Source organism: Filicampus tigris, chromosome 9, assembly GCF_054856515.1.
Source record: "Filicampus tigris isolate MCC_2025a chromosome 9, RoL_Ftig_1.0, whole genome shotgun sequence".
Lineage (NCBI taxonomy): Eukaryota > Metazoa > Chordata > Actinopteri > Syngnathiformes > Syngnathidae > Filicampus > Filicampus tigris.
In genome coordinates, this window is record NC_141225.1 from 17,744,316 (window position 1) to 17,763,412 (window position 19,097).

The 19,097-nt window shown below is 41.3% G+C and overlaps 2 protein-coding genes across 3 annotated transcripts; one reads left to right on the plus strand and one right to left on the minus strand.

The window, feature by feature from the left end:
- Window positions 1-3,367: 3,367 nt before the first annotated feature.
- On the plus strand, window positions 3,368-5,974 carry lhfpl5a (LHFPL tetraspan subfamily member 5a). The gene is made up of 2 exons (XM_086040909.1): window positions 3,368-3,770; window positions 4,732-5,974. Exons 1-2 carry the CDS (start codon window positions 3,368-3,370, stop codon window positions 4,980-4,982), a joined length of 654 nt encoding a protein of 217 aa, XP_085897035.1. The 3' UTR covers window positions 4,983-5,974.
- Window positions 5,975-6,114: 140 nt separating this feature from the next.
- On the minus strand, window positions 6,115-18,726 carry srpk1b (SRSF protein kinase 1b). 2 transcript variants are annotated; one of them, XM_086041697.1, is made up of 16 exons: window positions 18,614-18,726; window positions 18,059-18,113; window positions 13,234-13,361; window positions 13,006-13,114; window positions 12,664-12,751; window positions 12,494-12,581; window positions 11,946-12,052; window positions 11,702-11,867; window positions 11,302-11,327; window positions 10,980-11,184; window positions 10,326-10,763; window positions 9,893-9,987; window positions 9,697-9,804; window positions 9,425-9,494; window positions 8,558-8,650; window positions 6,115-7,308 (listed from the first exon to the last, which is right to left on the minus strand). In XM_086041697.1, the coding sequence occupies exons 1-16, from the start codon at window positions 18,624-18,626 to the stop codon at window positions 7,127-7,129; spliced, it is 1,971 nt and encodes a 656-aa protein (XP_085897823.1). In that variant the 5' UTR covers window positions 18,627-18,726; the 3' UTR covers window positions 6,115-7,126. The 2 variants fall into 2 exon arrangements, with proteins under 2 accessions (XP_085897823.1, XP_085897824.1); XM_086041698.1 differs by lacking the exons at window positions 18,059-18,113; window positions 18,614-18,726 and adding an exon at window positions 15,435-16,182.
- Window positions 18,727-19,097: the final 371 nt, after the last annotated feature.

Consider the following 19,097-nt stretch of genomic DNA (forward strand, 5'->3'; position numbering starts at 1 on the left):
ATGATAAAAAATAAGTTTGGTAACTATTTGTATGACCTAAATTTTGAGGCTCCAATGTATTTTTAAAAATTTCAACTGTCCCCTTCGTCAAACACTCCTGAACTTTGATTTTGAGTTTAAGCACACTATTTATATCAATCTTTCATATTATGTCTTCATGCAAATGAATTTTGTGAGCTTTTTCAATGGCGAGCATATAAACCTATTGAGTCACATATCAAACAAGCATGCACTTCCGTTAACAATGAAATTGTTTACCTGGAGAAGCGGATTATTGTATCAGATGAGATTTTAGTATAGTCCACAGGAATGAGCTGGCCAACTGGCAGGGTACTACAGTACATGATGCATATCGTTGGCTTTTAGGGTTATGTTGATGCTAAGCTTTGTGAGATGTTGGTTTTTAGTTGTAATATGAATTACTATTATTTATTTATTTATTCACGTATTTATTTTTATCCAATATGTGCCCATATCTGCTATGAGGAACAGGGGCGACATCAAAACATCATGTTTAGTAAGTGTTTAAAGCAATGTCATGACATCATTGCCTTTAAGTGATTAGGAATATGTTGAGTGATGTCACTGCTAGTGGATTAAACTAGAATTCAGGGTCATAGTTGTCGTCCATGTGCCTTATTTATTGCATGAGATGTGGATCAAGAAACAGTTTCAGGTTTTTTGGGGGGTGTTTTTTTTGTTTTTTTTTAATCTGGATTTTGTGTCACAAAAATGTGCAGAAAGCTTTATGCTGGCAAAGGAAGCAGAGACATAAATTATCCTAACTGCTACTTTGTGAGATGTGCACCAGTTGGTCATGACAGTGCATTTTTTTTAAACTGACTGATTTGATATATTAAAATCAAAGGAAAATGGGGGCCTTGAGCAGTGCATGTTTTGCTGCCATGCCTCCACAACTACGCTATGATGAATAACAAAATGCATACGATCTCTCTGGGTACTTCCATTTCCTGACACATTCCAAAAACAGGATAATTGAAGACTCTAAATTGATCCTGCATGTTTGTGATTGTAAATGGTGCTGAATCAATGTCCCGGCAACTTGTAGTTTAGAGAGTTTGCAGGTTGCCTGACATGAAACGAAGATGCACTTTAATTTGTTCCATTTATCTGCTGATATGAATAAAAATATCGAGATGTTTGGCCATTTGGTCTTCAGACGGTGAAAATAGAAAAGATCCCACCCTGTTCATGCCTAAACCCACCCAACCATACCTTTGTGGTTGTTCGTTTGTGAATTGGAGCAGTACAGGGCCTTCCCCAAACTGTTCCCATAGAATTGTCCAAACGGTCTTAGTAAAACGAAACAATTCAAAGTTACGCTATCTCCTTAATCGTGCAAATTGTTGATGGATGTTCTCTTGGCTGAACATTTACATTCACCACTTTCCACAATGTTGTTCTTTATTTAGACATGATCTTGGGCGATCCACATTCCTTTACAAATGGTTTTGAGGTCTTAAAGAATCTTCTCCATTTGCTCCTCCTCTGTGGTCTTGAGGAATCTTCCATATTCGAGTCCCGACACGTATGCAAACAAGAATGTTTTTTTTAGTAGACGTTCATCATCTAACTTCATCTAACAAATCCAGAATTGTTTAAGAATAGATATTAAAATGTTGTTGTTAAAAATTTTTACCGGTACTCCTTTTTTCGCGAAAGATCCTATCGCTTTTAAGGACCCATATAATTGATTTACCTGTAGAGAAAGCTGAGCATGCACACTGCAACATAAAAACACAAGTAAGCAAAGAAATCAAATCCCAAGCTTGTTTTCATTTCCAAACCCCCTCCCTACACACACACACAAAGGCTTTACTCCATTCTCTGAGTAAATTGGATTGCCGCTCCAGAAAAAAAAAAAAAAACTTGATTATAAACAGCCTCCCCCTCAAACTGGTGGGGAGCATCACTTAATAATGCTAAGTGCATTGACACGTCGGTGCCCACACTCGAGTACGCGTGCCCTGTGCTGAGCTACACATCAATTTGATACACCTTCACTGAACCACTAAGTGTAAACAAATATATTAAGTAAACTAGAAGGAGCGTAAATATTGTGCGTCAATTCCCAGGGGAAACATCAGGCTAGCGTAGCGTATTATTTATCCATCCATGAGGTTGATTGTAGGGGAGCATTGGCTGATTACGGTTTGGGGGTTGTTTGGAGGTCAAATCTATTATGCATTAGAGGGGCTTCTTCAAGCCAATATGATAACAAGTGTGCATTACAGAGAACACAATACAGGAAACTAGAAAAGTAGTTCCATTTAAGATTAAACAGTAACTTCAGAATGTGTATTTTATAGGCGTTATAAATTGATCCTGAATCTGGAAAATTATATACAATTAGGAACGTACAAACTGACGCTGTACTTTCCAGCTCTGTACTGCCACCTAGTGTTCATTTTGTCAAAACATTTCTACTAGCTTGCTAGTCGTAATGGTGCTGTAGTAGAATCTGCATGATCAGCGTGTAGGCCATGCTTGTTATTCTTCATCCAAGTCACAATTATAACAAAACCCAAATGAAATCAATGATTAAATTATCTGTATATACACTCACAATTCAAGTCATTAGGTACATCTACACATTCTTTTAATATCCAGTCGAAGAGCTGCATCATATTTTCAGTTGCTTTTGAGTTGAATGGAATGCAAACAAAATTAAAGAGGACAACAAAAGGAAAATGTTAAAAATGATGCATCATAGTGAAAGGGTGTTTAGAAGTTTTTTGACAAATAAAAATAAATGTTGAAACTTTTTAAATAGAGGGGCAAAATAAACTGGAATAAAGCATAAAAACAAAAACACACCAAAAAAACAACACCATTTAATTAACTGCACATCGTACCAAGACATTTTCCCAATATTCTGGTTGACTGGTTCTTTTAGCCGCTGGTTACTAACAAAATGGCTTTTTGTTCAACAGAACAGGCTCAGATTTCACACTCAAATTTGTGAATAGATTTAAGCAAGATGTGTTTAGTAAACCTTTTGTGACCATTTTGTTTGGTGGTGTGCTTAGAGATTTACCTATGTGCCTTGGCTCAAGAAAGGTTAGGGAACATTGCGTTATCGTATTAATGTCACTATAACGAAAGTTATACCAATTAAGTAATACCTTGTGAGTGAAAGTATCACTTGAGCCTGGCCGGCGCATCATTTTACAATAAATTATACATGAGTGGCACCCAGCGAGACATTTATAAGGTGGAACTCTTCTCCAGTGGGTTGTCTTACGTCTTGTCTGTGTTGGAAGCCGGTTTTGGAGCCCCATCAAAATAAACGCACTTTTTATACGGTTAATTTTGATAGCAGAATTTTTTTTAAAGCTAGGTGACCATGTTGCCCGCCCAGGAGGCGGCTAAGATCTACCACACCAACTACGTGCGCAACGCCCGCGCGGTAGGCGTGCTGTGGACCGTGTTCACCATCACGTTCGCAGTCATCACGGTGGTGGTGTTCATTCAACCCTACTGGATCGGGGACAGCGTCAACACGCCCCAGGCCGGCTACTTTGGCCTCTTCCACTACTGCATTGGCAACGCGCTCACCTCGGAACTCACCTGCAAAGGCAGCGCCCTGGACTTCGGCTCCATCCCGTCCGGGGCCTTCAAGACGGCCATGTTCTTTGTGGGCATCTCCACGCTGCTGGTAGTGGGTAGCATCGTGTGCTTCAGCCTCTTCTTCTTTTGCAATGCCGGCAGCGTGTACAAGATCTGCGCCTGGATGCAGCTGGCCTCCAGTCAGTGAACACTGATAAAGCAGACACAGGTCACAACATTAGGCACACCTGCACAACACAATGACATGCAATACAATACAGTAACTGGATCCAAATATGTTTACTAATGAGATGTAATGTAGAGCTGCACTGCATCATACTGATAGCTGTTTATAAGATTTTGACCTAAGATAGAAAGAGGCCTGTCATGTCCTAAGTGTGGCGAATGAAATGAACAATTAAGAATTGGGTGTTTTGTATAATATCATGCGGATGATTAACATGCAGTGGATTGAAACTGTACTCACAGTATTAAAAAAAAAAAAAAGTTGAGTGAACTAAAAATTTCAATGCAACAATCTTCGATAATACTTAAGTTGGGCAATTAAACTAAATGCTTTAAATTTTGGTGTTTTGAAAATTGTCTTTCTTGCATTTGACAACAAAGAGTTTACAGAACTATTGTCCCCTTTATTGAAGATACTGTAAAAGTAAAAAAACAACTTAATTTGTTGTACTATGACTGTTGCCATAAATGTCAGTAATTTATATTTAAAATTTATCCAACTTAAATTACTGTTTAAATTTAACAGTAGTAGTTTTTTTTATGCTGACGTATGGCCATTCGATTTCAACGCCATACTATCAAACAAGTTTAATATTTGTACTTGTTATACTTGAAGATTCTAAATTGTGAAGGTGAATATAGTGAAGCGGTGTCGAATGTGTAAAATGAGTAGCTGCTGTTTGTTGTATGTGGCCACCGACTGACTTTATTGCAACCTGGCTTCTTGCCCCAAATCAGTTGGCCTAGGCTTAAGATCACCCATGACCATAATGATCATAATTACAGAAAAAAATAAAAAGACAAATGTTAACGATGTACCTGATCAGACTTTTACAATTTTCATTCATCCATTCGGGTCTGCAATATTTGACTCACCACAGTGTTGTCACCCGGGTGTGCCCCTTTCTCCACCAGGCGCTTGCATGGTGATCGGCTGCATGATTTATCCTGACGGCTGGGACTCGGAGGAGGTGAAGCGGATGTGCGGCCAGCGGACCGACAAATACACCCTGGGCAACTGCACGGTGCGCTGGGCCTACATCCTGGCGATTATCAGCATCATGGACTCGCTCATCCTCGCCTTCCTGGCCTTTAGTCTGGGCAGCAGACAGGACAACCTGCTGCCCGAGGACTTCCAGGTGGAGGAGAAAGGTACCAGCATTTAGGGGACAATAGGGTCGAGAAGCTGAAAGGAAAACAAAAAGAGGATGCGAGAAGCCAAGATTACGTGTATCTTAATTCATTGTGACAATTTCTGCTGTTTCTCTTCAATACAGATAACGCATGAGCCTACAGTACTCGAGACAACCGACGTTGATCCTGTTTTCATTGAACTGTTTGCGCTTAACTAAATCCCACTTGGAGGCAAAGTGCAGTTTGCTTTACAAGATGTGTCAGAAAAGACCCAGGATTGGTGTCACATAAGATATTTTTCAAACCCAAAGGAGGAGCTTTCACCTGAAACATAACCGCCCAGGAGTCATAATTGGTGATGAATCATGGATCTTTGGGTACAATCCAAACGCCAGAGCCTTCTTCGATGTGATGGGCATCGTCCACTGTGAGTTCATTCCTTGCCGATCAACCAGCCCATCTACAAAGGAAACATTCGGCATTGACAAGAATATCGCCGTTGGAGCAAGCATCCTACTGACCAAGAATGGCTGTGATTTTATTCCTTTTTTCAGGGTCGAGGAGGTCATCAACGGGACACGTTTTAAAGACATAGTAGACATCAAGATGGCGTGATGACGGAGTTATGACGGTCCCAGAAGAATCCGTCCAAGAATGCCCGGCTCGGCAGAACACTGGGACTGGGAAGGCCCATTAGACTCTAGAGGGATTACTTTGAAGCGGAAAACTTGCAGTTTGGATTTGAAATCAATCTTTTCTGTCATCTCATACAGAGCATCTCGTTTCCAATTGTCAAGCAACGTTTCTGTAAGCTACTTCACTTATCATAAAGCAAACACAACAATTACTGTTTTACATATTAGTTTGTTTTTACAAGACAAGATAGTAATTGGGGAGAAACCCCGAAAAAGAGTTAACACTGCAAATCAAAATGGCTTGTTAAGTTGAAGCAATTAGCATGTCATGACTATTTATTCATTTTAGCACAAAATTTAACTTAGACCTGGCAAGTGCAGTACCAAAGGGCAGTTATTCCATGAAATACTGTATGACTAGAACTCAATCAATAAATATTTACCAATGCCTCAAACATAAGATGTAAGTGAACCTACCGGTGTCCACTGTATTTTCAGTCATGATGAGTCAAGAGACAACTGCTCAAAATACTTTTATAAACATTTTTATTCTTCTTACCTACAGAAAAAAAACTTGGCTTAAGAGGAGACATGACAAAGAGCTATAAGCAAATTCCTTTTGAGCTGTGTGTGTGTGTGTGTGTATGGGGGGTTGCTGTACCTTTATAATTTATTTGAGTAGAGCCCATTTCCACACAGTTAAAAAGCACCTGAACAGCCCTTCAAAGATTCCCGAAACGTGAATGCTTATGCTGCAAAGCGCATGATGGTATCCAACCACTTGAATCCACACAGGCTCAGTTTGATGTTTCAGTTTCTAAAATCTAGTCTCGTATCGATAAACAAGAATGCCGTGGGGGGGGGGGGGGGGGGGGGGGGGTTGTAGACATTGCATTGTGCCAAGCTGAAAACAAGAATATCCATAGCAAAATGTATAAAATCTAATCCTCTTTCCTCTTCTAATTGTATACAAATGTAGAAATGTTTAAGCATACCTAGCTGGGCCAAGAAGACTTCCTAGTCCTTTCTGTGGCGGACAGCATTTTTGCATTTATTCAATTGAACTACTTTGAAGGCTTTTGAGAACTTAACCGTATAAAATATGGCACAGCTAATGCAATGGTAAACAAGAGTGAACATATTTGGCTTCTTAGTGATCTAAACAAATTGGTGATTTTAACGACAACCTTTGTTCTTTCTACTGTAGATCTTAATTTCCAAGAGAACCTAAAATATCTGAAAGCGTTACGTGCTGTAGGCACCAAAAAAAAAAACCTCGCCCTGAAAAATGAAGAGAAGATGATTCGGGCTTCCTCTTTCGTCTGTATTCTACATAATGTGGATTGTGACTGAGGTGCCGTCTTAGCTGGTGTGACAAGTGTGTGCAGGTTGCATCTGAAGGCCATGAAGAGCATACAGTCACAAGTTTTGTTTCGTTATGAAGCCCAAAATCTTCACACCTAATCCCGTGTGCATGTAAGTGTGTGTGTGTGTGTCCTTGAACAATGACATGAAGCAGTGTACACGCAATGCGCCGCCTCTTATGCCAGCCAGGCATGAGCGAGGCACTGAGCAGCCGTGGCCCTCCTTTCGGGGACAAGGTCCAGCATGGGCTGCAGGAAGCTGCTGAAGTTGTGCGCCTCTTCTTTGGACCATTCGTACTTCTCCACTAACACGTCAAACATCCCCCATGGCTTCAGCTTTGTAATGTGTCGCAGGTCACCTGGGGGAAAATGACATTTCAAGAGTGAGAAAACGACATGTCTTCAAAATATATTTTGAAGAAGCATTGATTTCGCCGCAGTGGCGTTCACCAACATACTGGAAATTATCAGATTTTTTTTTTTTTATTTAAACCTACAGGTTATTCACAGTCCAATGAATTCTTGCTTCGGTTCTATCATGTGTCATCTTGGTGTTAAGAAACAATATTGAAGTGAGGGGAGAATCATGATTTAGTCAGCCCACAGCCATGTCTAATAGAAAAGTAGTGCTTTGCCACCATCTGGCCTCCATTGGAAATGTTGGGGGGGGGGGAATCATGGCCACTTGCTGTAGACCAGCATTTACCAGCCTTTGCTGCACATACTTTACATTTGAAAAATCTTACAGGTGACCACCAAAAAAAAAAAAAAAGAAATGATCTCGTCTCAATTTACTCTGTGTGAAATGCAGGCCTATTTAGTTGAACCCAAAGGTATTGATCTGTCATGAATTTCAGTAGGTACGAAGATATACAGGTTCACTGTATCTTTGGCCATCTAGCGGAAGAACATCTGATAGTTTTGCCTGTCACGACATGTCATTGCCAGAGATGGATGAACAAGGACACGTGTGCTCAAAACATTTTCGGACCAGTAAAGTGAAATTGGATAATTTCCCGCAATACACGTGATGATCCCTGTAGTCTAACATGCCTCAGCACTGTGGTTGCGAAGCACTGTAGGTCATTTCCAATTTACAAAATAGGATACTACCTGGTACCAAACGTTACTATTTATTAGAGCAGATTTATCATCGATGCATGATTTTAGCATTTGAGGACACGAGTCTAGAAATAATAATAAACATGCTACCTTTGCCTACACTAATGCTGTGGATTATCATACTGCAGTCTCTCATCTTGTTTCTCACAAACAAAACGTGTCCTCTTTCTGTGGCCAACAACCACACGCTGAGAAATAATTACAAAAATTGTTATTCTGCGCAGATGTCATCGTTTGTCTTCAGTGTGTTTCTGTTCTTTTTTTGGGGGGGTTCGCAGTTTCCCGCATTTATTGAGGCTATGACATGGAAGACAGCCCACCCAAACTGAGCAGTGGCAAAAGGACAATAATCAGGTGGTCAAAAGAACATTAAATACACAATACAGATGGATGTTACCTGGAGATATCAGGGTCTCAGGATGAAATATATGCACAAGGAATGGAGAGAAGGGCAGACGGCTCGAGGCGCTGTGTGTATATGTTTACCTTTTTTGGTGAAAAACTCCTTGGAGTATTTGCCTGCCGTGATCAGCTTGCGAGGAACTTTGCCGAGCAGCTCGATGATCAGAGCTATGTGATCTGGAGACACACGCGTGATTGACAATTAAAGATAGGCAGGATCAAATACAATCAGTTTGGCCTGAAGTTAACCCATTAAGGCCTAAAGCGCAACATCTCCCCAAAATCTAAGGGCGACTATAGAATCACCCTCTTGAACTTGAGGTTCTCCCAGAAATTGAACACCTACAAAATAATTGATATCTCAATCTCAAGCCCTGTAGCAGACAGAAACATAATTCCAAAATAATTTGAGATCTTAGACATGTGGCTTTCACACACGGCTGAGTTATTATTTACTGTTTCAATCTAAGATGTAAAAATTAAGTGTCAGTATAAGAGAAGCACTACTTTTTAATTTTAAAAAATATAGAATGGTGATTACTATCCTCTATTTTGTTTCAAAGACGTTACTATCGTCATTGTCCACAAACATGTACTTTAACAATATATCACGTTCGACTGGTTCCACTGGTTTAAAGTCCACAAGCGTGTCATTTTTTTTTCACTGCTGTCACTTATTTCAGAGCTCCCGCGATCGCCTGCGTCGCCATTAATGCCCGAAAAAATTCCGGCGCATCCTCCGCGGTCTCACGACACCGTCACGTGTATATTCTGAGAATTGGATTGAAAAAAGAAAAATCCGTATCCGCTCTCCCGCCTTTAAAAGGTAGAAAGATGCAACGGCACTCCCGCTTCTAGTGGTAGAAACGTGGTTATGCACTCGTGGCCTAAATGGGTTAATATCTGACATTCCTAGTCATGATTTCTCCCTCACGAGAAGAAACCACAAACCTTCATCTCTGGAATAATCTTCTCCTGAGTGGGGTTCAAACAAATAGTCTCCAGTTGCCAGCTCAAAGGCCTGAAGAGAGAGGAATAACCATGAGATCATGAGATGCCTCTAACCCATGTCTTTTGAGAAAGTGTACAAAGACGCACGAGTACATTTGTGTAATAAAGCGGTGTTTTCATTTACAAAATGACAAATATCACTGATAATTTCCTCTCAGAATGTCTTTTTCTGTTTCTAAAGGCATCCTGCGTGTTTGGGTTTCTCTGTTTACCATGCAGGCTGTGCTCCAAATGTCTGCTGGTGTGCTGTAGCCAGATCCTATCAGCACCTCGAGCGAACGATACTGCCGAGTCTGGATGTCGTCCGTAAAATGCTTGTGCTGTGCCAGGCGGAAATTGAGTTTTCAGTGGACGTATTGGTGACAAATTCATTGAGAGATGCAATTGTACATTGTTTTTGGTACTCACCACCCAGCAGGCGTTTCCAAGGTCAGCGATCTTAACCTGCAACTTGTCAGCATTCAGAGGGTCCAAGGGATTTACTAACAAGCTACCCGATGATTCTGTTGGAAGAAGCAGGACAAAAACAGTGAGGTAAGAACAAGGAAAAAAAGTACCGATGATTAGTGCCGGGAGAAACCTCTCATTTAACCAAAATAGCATCAACTTAAAAAAATAGAGAATACACATGGTGCAACTAAGTTAGCCGTTATGGTCGTGATATCCAAGCGGCTCTCTGTCATTTAAAATTATTCCATGGTTGATAATGTTCTTAGCTGAGGTCACAAAACCATGCAGTGGCTAATTAGTATGAAAGCATGGCACCTAAATGAGCATAATCCACACCAATGAGATCGTAAAGAACTTTTCAAATACAAACTAATTATTTACACCGACTAACCATTTTGGCTATTTTTGTCATCTCGGCCTCTCGTTTTGTTCTCCCCATGTGTGTCCATATCCTCTTCCTTTCTCTCTACTTTGGTGGCATCATTCGCCTCTGAGGTGACAAAGTCTGAGCTGGGGGAATCTGGTGGCTGCTGCGACTCAGGCTGAGGGTCCGCTGAGGGACCGTTACAGCTCTGAAGGTCGTCTTTGTTGCATACTTTGTCCACAGTCTCTATTTTATTATTATCTACTTGGTTTGCATTCTGTTGGTCCTCCAGCTCTTCTGCAGCCTGCTTGGTCCCATGTTCTTGCCCTTCCCGGCTGCCTTCGCTCTCCGGTATGGAGGCGTTGCCGTTGCAGTTGACCTCCATGATACTCTCCTCCTTGGCGGCGCCCTCTGTGGGTGCACTTGGCTGTGACACCTGTTGGGGGAGCTCGACAGTTGGAGACTCTGTAACAAATTTAACAAGAACGGTTTAATATTCTCACCGACCACTTCATTACTTTGAACACGTTCCACAAGATAAGCCCTTGCAATAAGTGACTTTGCAAGGAGGATAATGCAAATGTTCCGACTGACACCGCCAGAGTGGTATGAATTCAACAATAGCCATCTTTGTATTTACTGTTTGCAAAGATGTTGGTTACGCATAGTTTGGTCAATCACCGGTGATAGGATGCTTTGTGTCATTTTGCAGAGTGGCCGACACAGAGGCGGGGTCAGAGGAGATGTCCGACGTTGTTTCTGCCGTGCGCTCCTCTCTCTCTTCTCCTGCTTCGACTGTCACTCCTCCTCCCGTTTCTAGCTGCTCCGCCTGCTTCTTCTGCTTCTTCTTCATTTTCTTCTTTTTGTTCTTTGACATTTTGCCCATCTTGAGAGAGACAACAAATGATTACGAACTCTCGACTGACTTGATGTGTATTGCACAGTCATCCATACAACTTTATTTATTTTTTAATAAGAGAAAAAAATATATATATATACATACCGGCTTGGGTGCTGGAGCTGTACTCACTGTGGGAAGAGGAAAATGAGGAGGATTACATTACTAGAGAACATGTGCGGTACATCCATCACCTCTGTGGGAGCTGACTCACACCAAGATATATTAACAGACTCATGCAGAGGCAGTCTCTCACTCCTCAGAGCAAGGTGGTCATTTACACATTCAGTCAGTGATGACTCATAGCTAACTGCTCCAAACTTCAAGTTTGATATTTTAAATGGCATTAATACAAAAAAAAAATCTAATTCTATTTAATGATGTCAATTCAAGACATGAGGGAAATCAGTTGGAGCTGGAACTCAAATTGTACATCGGAAAGCCAATTGTAGATCAAACACATGAACATGGTCAGGGGAGATCATGCAAGAAATAAAAGTGAGACCTGCAGAACCAGAGGGCGGCGCCACACCAGTCTTCTGCCACTGCGTCGCTTCGACAGCCATTTTCTTGATATAGGCCTCATTGACAGTCAGAAGAATGTTTTCTGGCTTGATGTCAGTGTGGATGATTTTACATTTGGTGTGGAGGTAGTCTAAACCCTGAAGCACCTGCATGAAAGTGAAGACGGACCATCAATATCACAACAAAAACAGCAATTACGCTTTAGGGAGGGTTTGCTACTGTACCTGTCTAATGATGCTTTTCACACAAGGCAACGGCAGGCCTTGATAATTTGACTTGATAATCCACTTCAGTAAGTGGTACCCCAGCACCTCAAACACCATGCATACGTCTGGTGAAATGCAAGTCAAGGACGAACAGAAGGAGACATCACTCTTAAAAAAAAAAAAAAGTTCAATTTTATCGACCCATAATGGACTTTAGCAACTACAACTGAATGATAATGATATCCAGAGGGTGTGTGGGTGTGCTGTCAGATAGCACAGCTGCAGACTTGATGCTGTGGGAGAGAAAAAAAGGGATGGTGCCAACGTCAATGCATCAGAGCCTGTGACGCCCAAGGATGTGCCAATGAGCACAGCGAGCTGTCAGCACTGAGCCCACAAATAGCTATACAGAGAGATGAGGCGGTTTGTTTTGAGGCGGTGCAAAAAGTGAGACTACAAGTGGTCATAATAACGGGGGAGGAGGGGGTCTAATATAAAATCAAGTAAAGGCAGTAAGAGTTTTTTTGTAAAAAGGCACACAGTTCCTGTGTGGTATTAAAAGATACGAGTGCCATTCATGCCAGAAATTTTGAAGTCATCAAGAAGCTGCACTACTTTCTCCCTACTGGGATCACCAGGGTCTGTGTTTCGCACCTGAAACAAACACGCAAAGACACAAGTATGAAGGCTATTTGGCTGAAACAAAGAAAATGAGAAAGAAAGTTGTCCACGTTACAGATTTGAGCAGCTTGATCTCGTCCAGAGCTGTTTCTGTGTAATGTTCGGCACTTTTCACAACCTTCATAGCGACAAAGCGCTTCTCCCTGTAAGGTGCACACACAAAAACACAAAACTGGATTTTGTTTTTGTGCGACTACAATCGCACGTGCATCATTCAAATGCAAATGTGCTGCATGTACCAATGCACTTTCGGACCAGCATTTCATTCGCCCAATGCATCGTTATTGTATACTTGTATGCTTGTATGTATGCATGCTTTAGTCTAGCAGTCACAGGATTATTTTTTTAAGTAAAACGAGAATTCTCAAGTTATCTCTCTATTCGAGTGTCAACTTACTGGATGTCCCAAGCCAGCCACACAGTGGAGAAGTGCCCCCAGCCAAGCTTACGGATCACATGGTATCTGCCGTTGAAAAGATCTCCAATCTTCACGAGGTGATATCCACCTGACCAAACAAAGATGACGCATATGTGCTCGATTCAGGAGTTCTCTTAAAAAAAAAAAAAAAAAAAAAAAAAGAATAATAATCATTTACCACAATAACAGACAGAGAGGAGTTTGTACCCTTGCAGTAGTCAGCTGGGTCTTCTTGCTCATCATCGTCGGAGCCCAGGACCTCCTCATCCTGATCGGGGACTGGCGAGTCTGCCTGACTTGGCTTGGAGCTTCCACCACAGCTCTGAGGCTCTGGTCTTAGGGTCAAAAGACGGGAGTAGATTGGGTCAGAGGTCACAGAAAAGGGAAATTGGACACATGGGAAAATGGTGGTAATAGTAAAGTCTTTTGGTTAAAAAACAATAGACCAAGACTTTTTCCCCAATGTTTTTAAGTCGGAAGGATGAAAAAGGAATTGCAGTTCACACAACTAATGAAATAAATTCATGTTAATTATATGATCGCGCATAAGTGGAACATCCCACTTTGCAAAGTCGCAATGTGTTGCTGCACCAAAGACATCTTTACATGCCTATGATGCACACAGAAATGCTGCATTGCAAAACATGTTCAAATCCTGCTGACTGAGCGGCTGAAAAATTGACATTTTTCCCCAGTTTGCCCTCTCATCACTTGCAAATCCAAAGTCTTTGCCGCAGCCGTTACCAAAATAGCAGCTAATACTCGAGAGGGCAATGTTGGAATTGGGGTCAGCACAGTTTCCCCCTTTAGCCACCCCCTAATTAACGAGCACATACAATTCTTTGCAATACTTTGCCGCGGGATAAAAATGCTGCCACGTTGTAATTCAAATGAGTTCGACTGATCCACTACATTTACCATGGCACTTGTTCAACAGCAACGGCTATTGCTTTCAAACTATATAATTTGCGATTTCACCCCCCCCCCCCACCCCCTTTTTCAAATCATTGCAGTGGACAGTGGTGCAAATGTGCACAAACTCACTCTAAGGCCAGACACAAAGGGCAAAACGTCCGCTAAAAATCAGTGACCACAAAAATAACTCATATGAGAATCCTTCGACCAAGATCTAATATCATTAAACATTAACTACTTTACTGAACAGCTGATGGAGTTACAGGGAGCTGAAGTGTTCAGGTTGTGATGAGTACATATGAACAGTCGATTAAATCAATAAAATAATAATTTCCCCATTGCTTATCCAGTACTACTCAAAGCATTGCAACAGTTGGTGTTTGTTTGTCTAAAAAAAAAAAAAAAAAAAAAAAAAAAAAAAAAAAAAAAAACTTGGACATGACTCAACCTGGAAAGTAAAGTAGTAAGGCAAGGAGTCCCTGCCGTGCTGAAAGGTCAAACTGCAGACGAAAAAAACAGGCCACCGGGGCACCAGCTTTAGGAAGGAGAATAACATGACAACCAGGGACAATACTAACAGCAGCACGTTGATGTTTCATTTCGCCAACAGTGAAACTTGAAACCGCTTTCTGCTTTGCAAAGTTTTTAATGCTACGCTACACGAGGCGCAAGTAACACAATACCACCAAATAACAGATCAACTTAGCCCCAAAATAAGTTAAACCCAACCAGCAACACAGATTTCAATATCACAGATACAACTACTGAACTATCATGCATTAACATTTTCTTTATAGAGCTTTTCTTGTCAACATCATTTAAACAGGCCAGGCAATGAAACAAACTGCATTTATGTTGCTGTCAAATAATGTAGACTGCAATGCTTGCCTACTGCTGAGCTCCCTTTGTCAAGTTTTGGAACTTGTCTCTGCAGCATTCTTGGCACAGGCGCAGCTAACTTATTTTTAATGCTCACCAGTCAGCACAATTGAGAGATGTTTAAATGAGCAGAAAATGTTGTGCACAAAAAGGAGTTTGGATATTTTGTTTTTGTGTTTTTTTTTGTTGAATGGCCAACACAAATGCCTAAAACATGCAGTTATTTAAGAAAATCCAACCATCCATTATCCAAACTGATTATCCAAGCAGCACTAAAAACTACCGGTATTATAGATCTATTCTTAGATAGACTAGATCGAGAAATACTCAAAAATTAAAGGCTAATCCATGAATAGGAGGAGGGGTTGAAGAGATGCAGAAACTCAACAAGCGAGATTAAAAATCGAGACTGTGCATTTGCATTATTGTTATTATTTTATTTTTTTACTGCAGCACATACGCACAAATTGAGTGACATTCAAACACCCTCTGAATGGCAAAAATCAAGGGCAAATTTGAGCATACTGTATTTACAGGGCAATGTGTAAAATTCAACATGTGGTCCTGATTCAAGAAAAAACAATCCAAAATGGTTGTCAGATCTGCCTGCTTACCTGCAGGATGCACGGATACCCATGGGACGTGATGCAGGGAAGAGGACAGGGCAGTGGAGGAGAAAGGGCAGGTGTTCAAAGATGCTCTCACTCCATTAGTCAAGAGTGGGGGAAAAATAATCAAGGGTGAGAGGGATGGAGAATGAGTAGCAGAGTTGAAATGAGTAGGATGATCCGTGGTGAAAATGAAGCAAAAGACAGAAGAGAAGAGAAGGCAAGTGCTGGCACTCGGGGCATCCGCGCTCACTCGCAGACTCGCACTTCTCCACTCGCACATCAGCTTACACTCTCTCCATTGCTCGAGTTCTCTCTCTCTCGCTCTATCTCTCTCTCATTCTCTGACCGAGAACGCTCCTTGGCTGCTGTCAGCCACTGGCCCCGCCCCTTGCACTGGCAGTTGCGAGATGATTGGGCAATGCAGCTCAGCACCGCAATGCAGGTGAGGGGGACCACGTCAACCTCCTCTTCCAACCTCCCCACACGCACACGCACGTTTGCGTCACCATCTTCTCTCAACCTCATCAGCATTATTACCCTCAATCATAGGCCAGATAGAGTACCAATATTGCACACCTTTGCACTTGAGCAGCAAAAATGTCACTGGGGCTAAACACTCACTGCAGGATGAACAACTGATGAGGGCAACTGGGATGCTTTGTACAGTATGCGATTGGACCAATCCCATATAAATGATGATACTAGTTTGTGAGTTCAGCATTCAGAGCCAAATACAATTCTGTTTACAATACCCCTCTGAAGGTTGTACAATTCTGATTTTGAATAAAATAGGTAACATGTTGCTAAAGTTGAGTCCCCCCCACCACCACCTGTTCCACTCGTTGCTGAAGCCAAGCCTTAATTCCTAATTATTATTTCTATATTTTTTTATTACTATTTTTATTATTATGATGAAAAGTTGATGCTAGAGAAAAACTGATAGCATCTTCATAAAAAAAAAAAAATCTAGAAAAGTCTACATGCATCTCTGATTAAAATAAATGGTAGACCGGTGTTATAAGCATTATTGGCATTATATTGGATGGGTAGTCAGTGTATTTGTGCTCAAACTCGATGCGCGTTTCCCTGTTAACATTGGCATTGTTGTTTAAACATTATTTAGAGAGACGTTGACATGTTAGCAAAAAAGCTCAACTATGAGTAATACTGTACCTACTGAAGTGGAGACATTTTCCAAGTGCTGTATAGTGAAATAAACATTTGGGACAGTAGTCAAAGAAAAAAAAAAAAGGCTGACAGAAAGCCAAATCTCCCTTTGCTCACAAAATGTTGTTCAATACAAACAACAAGAAACAAGAATTTGGAAATCTACCAAATAAAAAAGGAAAAATGCAAAACAATCCTTAAAAGAACTAATACTTCCCCTGAATCATGTCTGATAGGTATGACACAAACAGTAACTTTGACACAGCCAAAGTATTTCTGCTGTTAGAATGGTCAGCTTGCTTGTCTTTTCACGATCTTTTTCTATTTCCCTTACCATCACCAGCAAAAAATGCCAGAGGAAAGCTCAAAACGTGCATGTTAATCCAATACTGGCTAAGTGAGGTTGAGTGAAATGCACTGATGCCTTCCATGGCATGCTGACCACAAAGACAGAGTTACATATCCCCTGCATCACTCCCAGGCTTTGTGTCATTTTCAGTTCATCCTCTTACTTGATGGGGAAGAATGCAGGCAGAGTTAACACGTGGGGTGAGGACAGAATGGACAGAGAGCTGTAGTAAACCTCAAGATGATGGGGGGGCAGGTTATATAATAAGATGGAGTTGAAAAAGCAAAGAGGCGGTGAAAGATGACAACAAAACAGTGGGCAATGAGTTTGGAAAAGTCGGTCATTTCATCCTGTTCTCGCGGCCGTACCATCTCAAGACTGTCCGGCAGCACCAACATTCTCCACAGAAACCAAAGACAAAAGTGAGTGACGCTCCCGTGACGGAATTGTCAAAGGTGCCATCTTTGAGCTGTAACCGGCCTTCGCCAAGATGTTGACCCTGGTTTCCTCCTCAGGGTGGTCAGGTCCCATTCAATACCCATGGCAGCTTTCTCCATTACACTACCACCACCCACCTTCCTGTCTACTGGCAGAGGAGTAGGTTCTAGTGGCAGGTGTCCGTGCCAGTGTATGTGGCGCATCGTCGCTGACTGGTTGCTTTGCCTCAGGCACAGGTGTCTTGCAAATACATTTAGAGGGACTAAATAGATCCAGTGAGGGCTATTTTTTTCACAGATCATTTTGTTCTTGTACAACTACGGTGACAGGCCATAATGATAGTTTTAACAAATATGACAAAAATGTGTTTTTAATTGCTAACTCCTCAATTAAAGTGAAATGGGGGAAATTATCATGGCACCCCTGATAATGCTTGAATGCACCCTGGTTGAGGATCACTGATATACAATGAATGTACATGTAAGCAACTATAGGTTTATGTGGTTTACACAGTCATAACATCCCTCTGACGAAAGAAATTATTTGACACCCCTTCAGACACCAGCTGCATAGCACGAATGGGATGAAGATGAATTCATTACTTCCAAAACTAAGCAAATAACCTACTTAGTTATTGTTTCGTGTTATTTTGCAAACGGTTATGCGAACTTACTTTCTTCCAGTTTTCCGAGGCTTTGTCCTCTTCTTCCTCGCCTGTAAAGCGAGTACTGGCAAGTAGAAAAACACATTACGTTAGAATCAGAACACTCCATTGTCCGTGTTGAGCAGCTTTCTCTGATTACAAACAATAATAGATTGCTAGCATACATTATAGTATAGATTGCCTAACATGTACATTTCTGATGTATCAAGCTGACAGGTTCATTGGAGCCACAGTCACACAATTTAATTAGTTAACCGGTGAGAGGTGCGCCCAAGTTGGCAACTAAATGCAGCCTTTATCATAAACATGAATAGTTTGTATTTGAGTTGACGATTGCGCAATATTTTACAAAGTTTAAGGGCATCCGGACAGTGCTAGTCTCGTGGACACGACTAGCATAAATGCTACAGCACACAATCAGCGCATGGTCCACCTTTCAACTATTACTTGACGGGGTTTAACCCTGCACGCGACGAATCATAATGACATAATCTGCTTGCGCTACTGTCTAAAGTAACACCGAAAATTTGGTGAGTAAAAGAAGTGTTTAAGTTCATAGCAAACCTTTTCTTTCCATCGCGGCAAACCAGCCAGAGGGAGTGCTGCGTTTAGGAGACGTTGGAAATACCAAAATTCTGGTCTTTCCGTCGCGGTAACAAGTGAGGGTGTGTTCAGGAAAACTAAGAAATATTCAAACTCTATGTAGTCATAGTTGAGGTGCAAATACTGAACAATACAAGCGAGTGGGGCTTTAGGTCGAATTGACATATACGGTAAATGATTATATTTACGGTGACAAATGTTATAATCGGTGCTCCTAGCTGAGACGGTCCTGGCGTGCGTAATATTTCTCTGTTGGTGTTAGTTAGTAATCCATTTGTTTGTAGGATGTACAAATGTTAAAATAAAAAAATATCAAAATGATAATAAAAATAATCCATGTGGCGGGATACCGGAAAGACAATGAGGCTATTCATAAATGCGTACAAGATCCCCCGTCCTTGTTTTGTCTACCGGTTTGGTTCTTTCCCACGCGGCTCGATAAACT

What these genes read in the sequence shown, in the direction of transcription:
- srpk1b (XM_086041697.1), bottom strand. An exon ending in AGATCAAGCTGCTCAAATCT is followed by an intron (nt 12,582 to 12,663) that starts GTAACGTGGACA and finishes TGTTTGTTTCAG; the next exon opens with GTGCGAAACACAGACCCTGG. An exon ending in TTCTGGCATGAATGGCACTC is followed by an intron (nt 12,053 to 12,493) that starts GTATCTTTTAAT and finishes GCATTTCACCAG; the next exon opens with ACGTATGCATGGTGTTTGAG.
- lhfpl5a (XM_086040909.1), top strand. Translation starts at nt 3,368, where the DNA reads ATGTTGCCCGCCCAGGAGGCGGCTAAGATCTACCACACCAACTACGTG. An exon ending in CTGGATGCAGCTGGCCTCCA is followed by an intron (nt 3,771 to 4,731) that starts GTCAGTGAACAC and finishes TTTCTCCACCAG; the next exon opens with GCGCTTGCATGGTGATCGGC.